This window comes from Heteronotia binoei, chromosome 6, assembly GCF_032191835.1.
Source record: "Heteronotia binoei isolate CCM8104 ecotype False Entrance Well chromosome 6, APGP_CSIRO_Hbin_v1, whole genome shotgun sequence".
NCBI classification, from domain to species: Eukaryota; Metazoa; Chordata; class Lepidosauria; order Squamata; family Gekkonidae; genus Heteronotia; species Heteronotia binoei.
The window spans coordinates 89383134-89397212 of NC_083228.1; the positions used below are offsets into that span (position 1 = coordinate 89383134).

The window sequence follows — 14079 nt, forward strand, 5'->3', positions numbered from 1 at the left end:
GTCACTACTTTTGTGTTCTTGATTTTCAGCTGTAGTCCTGCTTCGGCGCTTTCTGCTTTAACTTTCATCGTTGTCTTCACTATTTTCTGCCCGTGGGGTAGTCTACATATCTCAAACTCCTTCCACCAATAGTTGCTACAGTCTTTGACATCTCCTTTTAAAGAAATGGAATATAGATGGAGCATTTCTAGTCTGTGGGGTACTGTTTTGTTTTTCATATTTGTTGGCTTATTTTTCTCAATATTTTGATGGACTTCATTTCTGCAGCTTGGAATGGCTCTATGGATATCTCATATACTCCTGGTGATTTGTAATGTGGATGTATGTGGGGCCAATGCTGCCTGATCAAGAGATTCCTATGGCCTTTGATAACTTAGTCCAAATAAATCTTTTCACTAGCAAATCTTTTCACTAGCTCATGTACATATAGCATTAATCCTGCATTATTAATCCAGGAACATGGTAAGCTTTGTTCTCTGTGTGACTGTGCTGCCTCAATCTGAAAGTCTCCTATTTGAAAAGCTATGCCTAGTTCTATCTTGGAGGGATGACAGTGGGGAAAGTACTAAAATGGCATGTAAACAGTCCATAAGGGCAATTTTTAGAATTTAGATAATTCTACCAACATGCTATGGAACTCTTCTTCAGACTCTCCTGCAAAATGACACATGGACAAATCACACAGTAAATCAAGGGAGGCCTGTACCAATCACCAGAAGTCTTTTTTTGCCTTTGAAGATCTCTGGTCCAGTTTTGATACTGTTGTGGCCCAGCTCCTTTGAATAAGGAATTCCATAACTTTCAAGAAATTAATGAAAGGTAGCTAGGAGTGTTAAAAGAAAAACCATGAGCGTTGTGTATTATCCTTTCCAATATGCTCTCACATTACCTCAGCTTCTGGGTCCAGGTTAATTGTCTCCATGTCCACCGGCGTCTCTGCTTCAACTGCAACAGAGCAAGCACACTCAACGTCAGCTCAAGTTGCATATCAACTGAAAACCAATCTGTAGAAAGCTCTCCCACAGGAGAATTGCAAGCCTTAAGAGCAGAAGGATTTAATTTATTCAGACATTACTTTAGTCTTCTTAAACCAATGGAAACCTCACCTCAAAGACGTGGCCATAACGATATATAGGAGTGGAAAAACTTGCAAATGTAAACACGGAATTCACAACAGCACACTAGAAGAAATGGTGTCAGGTCAATGGCCGAGAGAAGAAGTATGACAAAAAGCTGGATCCTGACTACATTTTCCAATGGCAGAATGGAACCTTCCAAGCACCCACCTTCCACTGCAGCCCACTGAGCTCCATGAGAATCCTGAGGAATGACTTTGGGGAGAAGCAAATTTGGTAGAAATTGATACTTTAGTCCAGATCTGAACCAAAATAACTAATTTGTACTGTTAACAAATATTGTTATCAGATTTTTCACCTCTACCTTTTTTGCGTCTTCCATGGTAAAGGAGAAACTGCCTGTTTCATCTGGGTAACAGTATTTGCAGTGTTTGCAGACTTATAAGTTTATAAGCTGTTGTGCTAGGGTTCACTTTTTTTCCTTGGAATCTATCAGGGACTTTGGATTACTTAGCAGTTTGAAGAAACTGCTCTGAAAAAAAAAATCCTTGCAGCTCAATGCAATTTTCTCTCCCTGTGTAGTGAGAGCGCAGGCTGGCCTTTGAGATTTGTGCTGAATAATTCATACTTGCTTTCCATTTGGCAAGTAGGTGGATGCTCTCCTTCTCACACTACTGAGCAACATATAAAGTGCCTAACTGCTCTAGTATGCAGCATTTGCAGTAATGCATTGAATTCAGCAAGTGTTTTGCTTCTTAATCATCCCAGTTATCCTTCCCTTGCTGTACCTGATAGTTAGAATTCCCTTCCAGAATCCCTACATGGTGTTCCTTCTCTCTTCAGTCAAATCCAGCAAACACTTTGGCTTCACCCCTTAATCTAATCTTCAAACACAACCAACCATAATACAGTCAACTGCATTTGCATGCCTTCCTCTTTCATTCCCTATTGTTTGTCACACAAATAGGTAAGATTCTTGAGAAATGGACTAGCCTCTTCTCCTTCACTTTGCTCTGTAAAGTGCCACAAGCATAGATGGCAAGTGTAAAAATAAACCAAGTCATCTCTCTCATAATGTGCCACAAACTACTAAATTTGTCTATCTTCTCCTTCTGAACTGTTTCATTATCACGGGTAAGAGAGATATCAGTGAAAAATTGAGACATATGGTAAGGCAACAGACTATTTGGAAATCAGTGGCCTTTCACAAAGGAGACAGCCTTCCAGAAGTCCCTTCCTCTGAGCAAATGCAAACGGGAAAAGACCTGCCTGTCTTCAGCAGTGGAAACCACAGATTTTGTTTTAAATGTCAGCAGCCATTGCACTAGATAAAAACGCAATATGGGTTACAAGGTTACTTATGGCAAAGAAAGAACAACTTTGTTCATTGTGGAAGAACTCTAGCATCTCTAGATCCCATTACTATATACCTATATTTCCACTCTCTGCTTACATCTCACAACATCTGAGCTCAGATGGGTTATAGTTGGATAAGACTGGAGGGAAGAGCCTGGGGGGAAAGGTGCAGATGAGGCAGTGAATAAAGGAGAGGTCACCAGAGATGCAGAAAGACACAGTAGACAAAGGGAGGAAAGGTGGGGGCAAAGTCACCCAGAAGGTGAGATCAGTATCTTACACTGCAGCTCTAAACAGAGTTACACTCTTCTTACCCAGTGGTCTTAGAAGGGTGTAATTCTGCTTAGCATTGTGCTGTTAACTATCTACTCTGCCACAGATAACCACTAAAACAATGAAAGCAACAAGAAACTGTTGCCTTCACTGTTGTTGTCTGGCTGTGACGACTTTAAGTTTTACAGATAAACCACTAGAGGAAAAACTTGCACATAAGTTAACACTGACTGGTTTTTCACTTCTACAGGAATATGGATAGAGGTCCAATTAAATAGCCACTCTAATAGTTACAAATTCCACTGCCTGTGCTATCCACTTTATAGATGTTTTTAAGAGACAAAGCTTCTTTTATTTTATTAGTGAACAGCACAAAACTTTGATTTAAGACGAGAAGCTAACAGAGGAGACTCACTGGAACATTCCTCAGTGATTGTTAAAATAACATATTAAGTGTCATATCTGAATATAACATTCATTTCTGATTAGAACTGTTGGGGGAAAAAATCAATCAAAATTATTGTCACAATCAGAAGACATCTTTCTTACCCTGCAATAGCAGTCAGAAGCAAAACTCCCTTTGTGAGCTCTACAGACAAGCAAGCAAAATAGCCCCAATTGTGGCCATGCCAAAACTGCACACATGCAGGAGATGAAATACAGGCAGTCAAATCCTCAGCCCAAACATGCTGCTGAGGCAGTACATAGTTGCATTGTACCAACAACTGCCAGGTGATATACCCTCAGGCAAGGATTTGAAAAATATGACACCTAATACAAAACACATTTTGTATATAATAGGCCACCTTGCCATCATGATCACAATACCAGTGACTGTCTCAATTACTCTCAGTGTCATTCATTTCGGCAAAGTAATGTGTTCATGAGGCAACTGTCAGGCTCACACCTATGAGGCTATCATTATGCTCCAAATGAGAATGGCTGCTCCAGTTCCTTCAATTGAACATACTTATAGAAAGGAGCTTGACAGAATGGACTGTTTCAAGGTAGCAAACAAGTTACCTCGGAAGTATTCTTTTGCTTAAAAAACCAAACCAAACCCTGAGGGGAAGTAGTTGAACGGGAACCTAACAGCTGAAGCATAGATCATAATTCTCTTGCAGTGGCCAAATAGAGCACAGCCATTGGCTGATACATGCACTTTGCAAATAATTGGCCCAGTACAGCTCTATCAGTCTCTGGCCTCCCATTGGCTGACTCCCCTACCCCAGCAACTGCAGGCCTAGGAATGCTGATCAAACTGCCAGAAGCTAAATCTCCAACTCTTCTCTGTGGCCTGTTAACCAGCCTCACAAAAAGTGAACCTGGCAGCAGACTTCTGCTGCCCCATCAACAGCCAACACAGACAGCGCATGCAGCCTCCGATTGCTGCAGAAATAGCCAGAGAGATGTTGTCATAATGCAAATAGGCAGCAAGGCCTGGCATTGCTGGGAGCATTTCCTCACAGGTCATGGCACTTCCTCTTTCCCTCCTCTCCTCAGCCTTATCCAGGTGTGTAGCTGCGGAGGGAAGGCCGCTCCACCCAACCCCCCCTTCCACTTGTATGGCCCCTCCTTTCCCCGCTGCTCTCCCTGCCCCATTTTTACTGCTGCCGCTCTCCACACCCCGTTTTTGCTGCCGCCGCTCTCCCCACCACCCCATTCTTGCTGCCGTCGCTCTTCCCATTACTCTCACTGCCCTGTTTTAGCTGCCACCGCTCTCCCCACCACTCTCGCTGCCCCGTTTTTGCTGCCGCTGCTCTTGCCACTCCATTTTCACCACCTCTGATCTCCCCCCACATTATTGCTGCCCCATTTTCGCTGCTGCCGCTCTCCCTGTCACTCTCGCCACTGTTTTCGCTGCTGCTGCTGCTCTCCCTGCACTCTTGCTGCCGCCGCTTTCCCCATCCCGTTTTCGCTGCTGCTGCTCTCCTGCACTCTTGCTGTCCTGCTCCTGCTGCCGTCACTCTCCCTGCACTTCAGCTGCCCTTGCTCTCCCCGCTGCTCTTGCTGCCCTGTTCTTGCCGCCCCCGCTGTTGCCATTCTCGCGGCCCTCGCAGCTCTTGCTGCCCTTGTTGCTGCCGCCAGTCTCTTTTTTCATTTTTATTTAGTGTCTGACGTCATTTGGGCCCCAGGGCCCCTCTACCTAAAATTTTATTCCCTGGGCCCCCACACTTAAAATTTTCTGGCTACAGGCCTGGCCTCATCCCTAGACAGAGGCTGTTGCTAGGCAACCAAATTCTGTCAGTAAAGGGAAAGGACTCAAGTGAATAGAATGGGACACAGTCCACCCTCCAAAGCAGTTCTTTTCTCCAGAATGGGGAGAGAGATTTGTTGTCTGGAGTTCAACTGTAATCCCAGGAAATCTTCAGGCTCCACCTGGAGGTTGGCTGCCCTAGGCTTGGCAACTCCCTCTGGATGGCTTGATGCCACCTGACTGGCATGACTTAACTAGGTCTGGTGGCTTGCTCCTGTTCAGCAGCAGCCTCCATGACAGCCAGTGCGAGTGAGCACTTGCCAACTCCAGGTTGGGAACTTTTTGGAGATTTGAGGAGTGGTGCCTGGAGAAGATGAGTTTGAAAAGGGGGTGGGGCCTCAGACAGGTACAGAGATAGGACTCTCCAAGCCAACATTTTTTTCCTGGGGAACTACTGTTGCCAGTCTCCAGGTGAGAGCTGAAGATCACTCAGAATTACAACTGCTCTCCAGATGACAGGTATCAGCTCCCCTTGAGATGGGGGGGGGGGGGAGTGAATGCCTTCACTTGGGTGGATGAGAAGACAGCAAGGGTGAGGGGCACTCACCCAGATCCTCTGTCTAGAGCCTGTTGTATTTTCCTTCACAACGGTACTTACTCCTAGTATTTATATAAATATATCTGCCATGTGGCTAGTTTGTGCCCCCCAGAGATTCTAAGGAACAAATTCTGCTGTCCCACAGTTCCCCTATAATCACACACCATCTGAAAGACATGTCAGAAGGAACAGGTTTTCCGTTTGACCAACACTGGAGCCAATTACTTAAATTTCTTGAGCATTTAAACAATACAAAAATAGATGGTTTTCCTTATATATTCAATTCAGACCAGTTTTATTAAAAAACCCAAGAGTTTCATTATTGGTTTTCTTGCCAGGCCACTGCAAGAATACTCATTCATGTTGAAACATACACAGCCATATAAAATGGTCCCTTTTCCCAGAAAATATTTTATATGCTGTATCTAGAAATAAGTATTTGAAACTTTTTAAAAAAATTCTCACATCAGTTTATAGACCATCCAAATGTAGTTCAGAGGCTTCTCAAGTAGGGATGTGCACAATTCCCTCTTGCATGTTAGAAAGCATTAAATGCTCTCCAGTCTCCAATGATTTTGCTTGAAAAGCCCAAAGTTAAACTTGACACAGAAAAATTTCTACTCTTGAGTTTCTACCCTTTTCTACCCTTGAATTTCTACCCCATATAAAACAGGATTTCAACACAGCTTTAAGAAAGCAAGTCATGCAGGATCATCATTACTTGGGCTAAAAGACAGCTGTGAAGCATGTGATAGTTAAGTTCCTTTAATGGTTTCTGCCCTTGAGAGAGGACCTTAATGTACCACCCAAATGGGAAAGAGCCGGAATACAGTTTCACTCATGAAATCTGTCAGTGAGACAAAGATCTGGTGGAAGCATCAGCTATCCAGTTTGGAAAATAAACTTTCTTCATGGGGGTGCATATGCTGGCATCTTTAGGGTAGAAATGCATTTTCTATTCTTGAACACTCCAGCTAACCTAAAAAGCACATGCAGAGCTGTTCTACATCTTGACTTGCTCAATATTTTATAAAGACACTGAGTGCTGGTGTTTGCTTGGCTAGAGTCTGAAGGTATAAAGGAACGTAGGGTTCCAAAACTAGTGTTGCAGCCTCATGTAAGTACAACACACATTATCAGCCTGCTCACCTGCAAGTATCTATGTATCATAAACGCCCCTTAGGGTGTTAACTGCCAAGCAACATTACTACTTTCAAGAGACATTAAGTGCTATGTAATAACATATTTTTGATTAATCCCAGTATGTAACACAGAAGAACCCTTCATAATGTGCTTCTATCTAGTTCAACCCACCTATGGCTCATTCATTATCTAAATTCAGCATAAGAAATTTGGAATGTTCAGTTAACTCCATCCCCCCTCTGGTAACTCAGGCAGACTACCATGTTACCATTAAAAGATCTAAAACAAATGGACCTCTCTCTTAAACTCCCTCCAAATACAAATCTCTCCTCTTCATATGCTCTTATCCAGTCAGAACACTTCACTATCAGCTCTCTCTCACTCAAAGTACCTGCACTCACACACACTTCTATCACTCCCAGTTAACATTCTTAAGTTTTAAACTATCTGTCAAGAACAATGTATACAATTATACCATTTTATGGCATTATCTACAGATGTTATAAGTATTATGTCACACTCCCATTCCAAAGCAACTGGCCATCTTTGCATACAAAGTGGATGCCCCTCCATGCCCAAGAGACTCTTTTATCTACATCCTCTTTTTGCTTGTTCAATACATTGATCCCAGAATGCGAATCCTTGTTTCCTCCTGCAATAATCAAGTATTCAGTAACCTAAAATGACTGCTTGTTAACATAAAACTCCAGGCAGAAAAAATAATGGTGAGTAGAAAAAAAACCTTTCTGTAACATTAACCATAACCACATTTTGATATTTATTTATATTATTTACAGTCCACCTTTCTCACAGGGACTCCATGTGAATTACACATAGTGAGTCAGCACATTCAACAAAATGGGATATTCAATTACCAGTGCCCTAGGATTTTAGAAGTCTGTAACCACCAGAAAGAACTGAGGCACAGCATAAGTACTGTTGTGACACATTAGGTGGTACAGATATTGCAACTGCAGTATACATTTTACAATAAATATTTTACTTGGCATAAACTATAATGTTAAAAATAGGATATCACTATTCACACAATACCAGCATGGCTGAACACTGTGTCCTTTTGAGACATACCTGCTTGAACATGACCCACTGTAGCCCGTAAGGAAACTTCTTACAATGGGCCAGTAGAGATCACTTGAATTTAGCTGCCACCAATTACAGTTCCTCAGTGTTCAGTTCTTATGTGCTAGGTAAAGAACTGTCAGCTGCTGCCTTGTATCACCAAGAGATTAATGTTGGTGCTATACAAAGCCCGTGGGTGAAACAGGAACCAAAAATCAACCCATAAAACAAGCTAAACTGTTATATCCTACAGCAGTTGAAACAATTTTTAATTTTAAAGTGTGTTAAGCACTTTACAGCAGGGCTTTTTTTGTAGCAGAAACTCCTTTACATATTAGGACACACACCCCTGATGTAGCCAATCCTCTAAGAGCTTACAGGGCTCTTAGTACAGGGCATATTGTAAGCTCCAGGAGGACTGGCTACATCAGGGGTGTGTGGCCTAATATGCAAAGGAGTTCCTGCTACAAAAAAGCCCTACTTTGTAGTATAATCAAGACCATACCATACTACCTGGAATTTAAAAGCAATGCAGTCATTAATTTTTATATATTTATTTGCATCAAGCTGCAGCTAACTGATGGTGCCCCTATGGGGTTTTTCAAGGAAAGAGACATTGAGATTTGGTTTGCCCCTGCTTGTTCATAGCAACCCTGGACCTCCTTGGTGGTCTCCCATCCAAGGACTAACCAGAGCCAACCTTGCTTAGCTTCTGAGATCAGGCTAGCCTGGGCTATCAGGGACAGGGCAGTCAATAACTACAGACCTGGTATACAAAAGTATAATTGACATTCACAAAAATACTGCAGCATGAAAAGTTATACCCTGAAGTCTGATTGCATAAAACACCTGGCAGGGGAAGGTGGTGACAGATGAAGAGCCTCAGACAGCTATACCTCTGCTTCATTTTGTAAATGCATTTACTGGACAAAGTTTTATCTGTTCTGGATTACTGGACTGTCTGGACCAAGAGTGGCCAAACTGTGCCTCGGGAACCACATGCAGCTCTTTCACATATATTGTGCAGCTCCCAGAGGCCAAGGAAGAACTAATGAAGGCTTACTCTCAAGTAAGTGTGCTTAGCATTGGGACTTCAGTGAGCCTCTGAGCTAACTAACAGGTAGGCAACTATGTCTGTTATGTGTAAAGTGGGGAAGGAGGGGGGAAATAGGCAGGTTAGCAAGCTCTTCACCACCACGGAGGTCACCTGGAGACCTAGAGTGGGGAAAGAGAGTGCAAGAGCCAAGGGAGCCACTGGAAGGAGGGACAGAATTAGAGAGGGCTGAGCAACAAGGATTCTCCCTTAGTTTCATAGATCTTGTAGGAGCTGTATTTACTTACCTTGGTTTACTTACCAAGGCGAAGAGATATGCATATGATGCAAACAGGAGTCAATGATTTATATGGTAACATGTGTTTCCTATTCTCTAATCCAGGGGTGTCAAACATGCAGCCCAAGGGCTGGATCAGGCCCCTGGAGGGATCCTGTCAGGCCCCAGAGCAACTGGCTGTCATCTGCTTCCTTCTCCCTCTCTTGCTTCCTTCTGCATCACAAGTTGTTTGGCCTGGCTTGCTTAATCACGCAGAAGCTATGGAGCAAAGCCTCTATTTTCTCCATTGGCTGCGGCTCCTCCCTTGCTTTGTCAGGCTCTCTTAATCGTACAGCAAAACTACTTAGGCAAGCCTCTCTTCCTGCTATTGGCCAAGGCTCCTCTGAGCAAGAGGTATCAATTATCAGAGACTGTTAAATAAACAAAATATTACAAGAGTGCTAATTTTTAAAGCATGTTTCAAGTTTTTTTTTTTAAATCTTTGTGTTTGTGTCCTTTATAAAGTTTATATCTCCACTACTTGGCATTACATTTTATGACACACATGGCCTGGCTCCACAAAGTCCTATTTATGTCAGATCTGGCCCTTGTAACAAATGAGTTTGACACCCATACTCTAAACTTTCCTTATGCTGGTTTTATGGGAACTGTTATTCCAGCATTTTTTTAAAAAGTCTCCTTCTAGCATGACCATATTGTAAAGTGCATACTTTATGTATTTTATCTTTCTGTGCAGAGAAAATATTAAAGAGTTTAAATAAAAACATATGTAGAATATTTGTTCATGTCTTTTGGCTCTCAAACATCTGATGCTTACTCTGTGTGGCTCTTTTGTTAAGCAAATTTGATCTGGACTATTTGGTCTACTTGGGATAACTGGGTTGCCATTTCTATATGTTGTTGGACTGAGCAGCTACAATAATCTGCTGCTGCTTCATGAAAGAATGGCAAAAGAATAGCAAGTCAGGAGCCCCTGCCTTACAGCGAAGTGGCTCACAGAATCTAAACATGAGAATAAAAAAAGACTGAGAAGGAATTTGGATATGTACTCCCCACCAAAATTGGCTCAACAACTGCACATTGATAACTTACTAATGAGAGAACAAAAAGGTGAATTTGCTAATCTGCCCCCTTTAACAAGTACAAGGCTCTGGATCCAGATGAAGAGCCAATTATCCAGCTATCCCCAACACACAACGCCCCATTGTTGATGAACCTGCTGGGGAAAATGAGATGACAGATATTCAGCCATCCCTTTCAAGGTCAAAAGATATTTGTTTTTCATGACCAGATGGCATGATCACAACCCTCAAAGAGACTCTCTGCTAAAATTCATAGGAGACCACTGCCTCCTCAACCAGCAAAACTGCTGTGGTTATTTTCCAAAAACTGAACCTCATTGATGATAAGCTTGACAGGCTCAGGCACGACTTTAACGCCTCAAAATGCAAAGATAAAATACCTGCCTCCTGCAGCTTTGAGAGAGATGAGTTTTTGTGGGTCTCCCCAGTAAGCCTTAACTGAGAAGATCCACAAACAGTCCACAAGCCTGAGGTTCCTTCTCTTCCTGGCCTGCTCATGTGTATGCCAGTTTCATTTTATGCAACATGTGAAAAACCTCTTATTGAACAATATTTTACCTGTTGAATTCTCTCCATTCTGCTCATCCCTTAAACTCTGTTGACTGAGGTCTGTTACAATGCAAACTGTTTGCTTCTTCCCTTCATCATCTCCTGACTCTTCAGATTCAATTCGTCTGTCAACTGAATGGGGGGGAAAACCCAGAGCTATTAAGTATTCTTCAAGGAACAGGATGGTGGTACAAAGTACTGCTGACATGAAACAAGGCAAACAAGAAACCCAAGAGTGCAAAAGAGCTGTCAGATAAAATAGATTCCCAATAAAACATCATTAGCACTCACACAACAAAGGTCCTTTGAAGGCAATTTTTAACGTTTTTAACAGGAAACCATCAATAAGAAAGCAAAGCAGACATCCTTCCACAATCTTGACATCACTATAGAGAAGCCCATATTTCTTGTACTCACATGCTGCACTTCACATTGGAACATGGGATATGAGAAGGGCTTCTGAAGCTGATCCAAGTTCATGCTGGACAAGGCTGTCTTGAAATATTCTGGTCCCAGCAATTGAGTGCTTTAAGGCTCAGAAATCGCATTCTGAACAGGGCCTCAGAGCCACTGGAAGCCAGCACAGATAATACAGAGTTGAAGCTGTATATTCTGAACAGTCCATCAGTAACCTTGGGTCTCTGTGCTGGACCAACAGCAGTTTCCAAACATTCTCCAATGGCAGTGACACATGCAGTGTGAGACAGCAATTTCTTCTGGATTTCTCTAAGGTATGGGTGACTGTGGCAAGATCTCTACTGTCTAGGCAGGCATGCAGCTGCTATACCCAATGAAGCTAGCAGAAGGTACTCTTGGCCACAGCTATCATTTGGATACCCAGCAATAGTGCTGGTATGAGAGCACCCTAACTTCAAACCTGAGCTTTAAGAAGAAGTGCAACCCAGTTCAAGAACAGATAGTATACCTGCTCCCAGGTCAGATATAGCACTAAGCAATAACACACCTGTCCTGTTAAGCTTCAATTTGTTTCACCTTCATCTCCATCACTGATGTCATAGATTGGTTCAGGGCTTCCACAGCTTCTCTAGAAACTAATGAAACAGAAACAGAACTGGCTACCTTCTCCACACTGATGATACCAAAGCCCCAGATCTCTGGATGATCTCACCAGTGATTTCATTCAGAAGTAAAATAGCACAAGGGACAAACCCTGTAGAACCTCACACCAGAAGCTATGCTACAAAATATTTCTAGTCTATATTTTGGTGGGTCTGTTTTAAGTCGAGGAGCAGGTGTAGTCTAGTGGTTAAGAGCATTACCCATGAACTAGGAGATTCTTGGCTCCAGTCTCAACTTAGCTCAATTATAAACTACTCTAGAGTACCTAAAGCAAGTCCTTTCAGCCCTAACTTCGCAATTGTAATCAAAGAATAACAATAGTGGCCTTATATTAAAGAACTATTTAAAGGGTTTCTGATACACTTAAGCCCTACAACTCTCAGAAAAACATAATTATTATATTTTCCGAGAATAGGACCAGCAATGTCTGCGAAAGATGCTAAGGTGTTGTCATTAGTAGCACCCTTAATGTTTTCTGGAATTATGCCAACATGGGAAACCAGTTTAATGACTGGAAAGTTTAGCTGAAATTCAGTATACAAGCAAGGCAACATCTACTACTTTTCATGGTCACTGCCTTGTCACAACTGTTGACCAGAATCTAGAGGATTTGCAGCAGGGGTTCTGTGCCCAATATACAGTCAGTGCTCTCTTAAGCTGTTTGACAGAGCATCTACGATAAAAGTTTATTCTTAGCCATATACCACCAGGATACTGCTGACCTCTTGGATTCAAAGCCTGAGCATTTTCATAATTCAAGACTAATCATTCTCACATACTAATGAAGTCAGCTCATCTTCATCAATATCTAAAAAGAACTTGTGAACATGGAAAAGTCAAGACCAGGCTTGTCCAAACTTTCTTTAGTTACCACACTAGAATATTCATGCTACAAATGATCTGTACAGGCAGTAAATATTACACTGCCAACTGATAAAAGCAACTCATTGTTCTCTTTTCAAGGTAAGCCTAGAAAGCAAAAGATGGGTCATGAGGGAGCAATCAGAGAGGTATATGCTGGATTATGGGGGAAATGAAAGGTGGTCTGATTTTAATAAGCTTGTAGAAACATAATGCTGCAATCTATAAAAAATGTGGCACTTCTGAATAAACATGGATGAATAGAAGCAGACAACACACTACTAGTGTCAAGAAACCCTGTGGCCATTCAATGGTACCATCTGAATTGCTGAAGCACAATGATATAACAGAAACCTCTTGTTCCAAAAGACTTATTTAAAATGACTGCCCCTTATTTCATACCACCACACTCACAAACCATAATCAATTTTAAAATAAATTTTGATATATCATGTTAAGAGCATAACAGATATCTAATATCACAGCTCCAAACTGTCCTTTTAAAAAGAGCGAGAAAGGGAAAGATACCAGGAGGGGTCATAAACCAAGCATGTATTTGGGGAGGTACTGGGAGTTAAAGGGGCTTCTCCCCCCCCCCCAATCGCCACAGCTTCCCCATCGCATCAGCCTCCCATAAAATGTGCAGCGCTTCCTCCATCTAGACCCAGCACCCCACAGATTGCCCGCCAACACAGGGGAGCCCCCTCCACAGCGCCCCCTCCCATATAACGAGAGCATCCACGTCTCCTTAGCCTCAACCTCTGTAACTGCGAGCGCCGCAAATCCGTCCTAGCCTGCCGCAATCGCAAATTCGGACACCTCCCGCGTGGCCTCGAATCGGGCCTCTCACCCTCCATCATCTCTTGCGCTCCCTCCCCACTCTCCGACTCAGTCGTCGCCATAATGATTTGCTCCTTCTCCCCCTTCCGGCATCGGACGCAATGGTTGGGACACCCAATGAAAAAGTCGATCGGGAGTATCCCACTAGCCAATCATAGGCTGAGCTCCGCCGCAGAAACTCCCAGGGGAGTTCTTGCGCCTGCGCTTAGCCCCACAACCTCTTGGGAAATGTAGTCCTCCTGAGGGGCATTGGCACGTAAGCAACCAAGGAAACATTGATTAAATATAAAGGAAGCCGGGTGGACTGTAGGTTCTGTCGGCATTACTTGTTGGGTAGTAGTACTGTCATAGGCACATTGCCGAGCTTGAGCTGGATGGTAAAAGACAAATGCTTCCAATTCAGAAATGTGGGAGATTAAAAAGAGGAAAATAATTAGGGAACAGCCGGAACGGTAAGGCAGAACAGCTTCCCCAAGCAGATTCACCATCACCACTCTATGGACTCCTTTTGAGGAAACGATGCTGTTTTTTCTTGTTACTGATACATAGGTCTGAATATAAATATGCTAATACAACACATTATGCCTTTTGTTCCTAGGTGTCAGACTGCAGA

General features: G+C 42.7%; 1 protein-coding gene across 2 annotated transcripts in view; it reads right to left on the reverse strand.

Annotated features, from left to right (window-relative positions):
- The window catches only part of PPP1R7 (protein phosphatase 1 regulatory subunit 7), a 30583-nt gene extending 16979 nt beyond the window's left edge, over window positions 1-13604 (reverse strand). For both annotated transcript variants that reach the window (XM_060242131.1, XM_060242130.1), the window contains exons 1-3: window positions 13477-13604; window positions 10695-10817; window positions 890-945 (exon numbers count right to left, since the gene is read on the reverse strand). In XM_060242131.1, the coding sequence (XP_060098114.1) occupies window positions 890-945; window positions 10695-10817; window positions 13477-13528 (231 nt within the window). In that variant the 5' untranslated portion in view covers window positions 13529-13604. The remainder of the gene's footprint in view (window positions 1-889; window positions 946-10694; window positions 10818-13476) is intronic.
- Window positions 13605-14079: the final 475 nt, after the last annotated feature.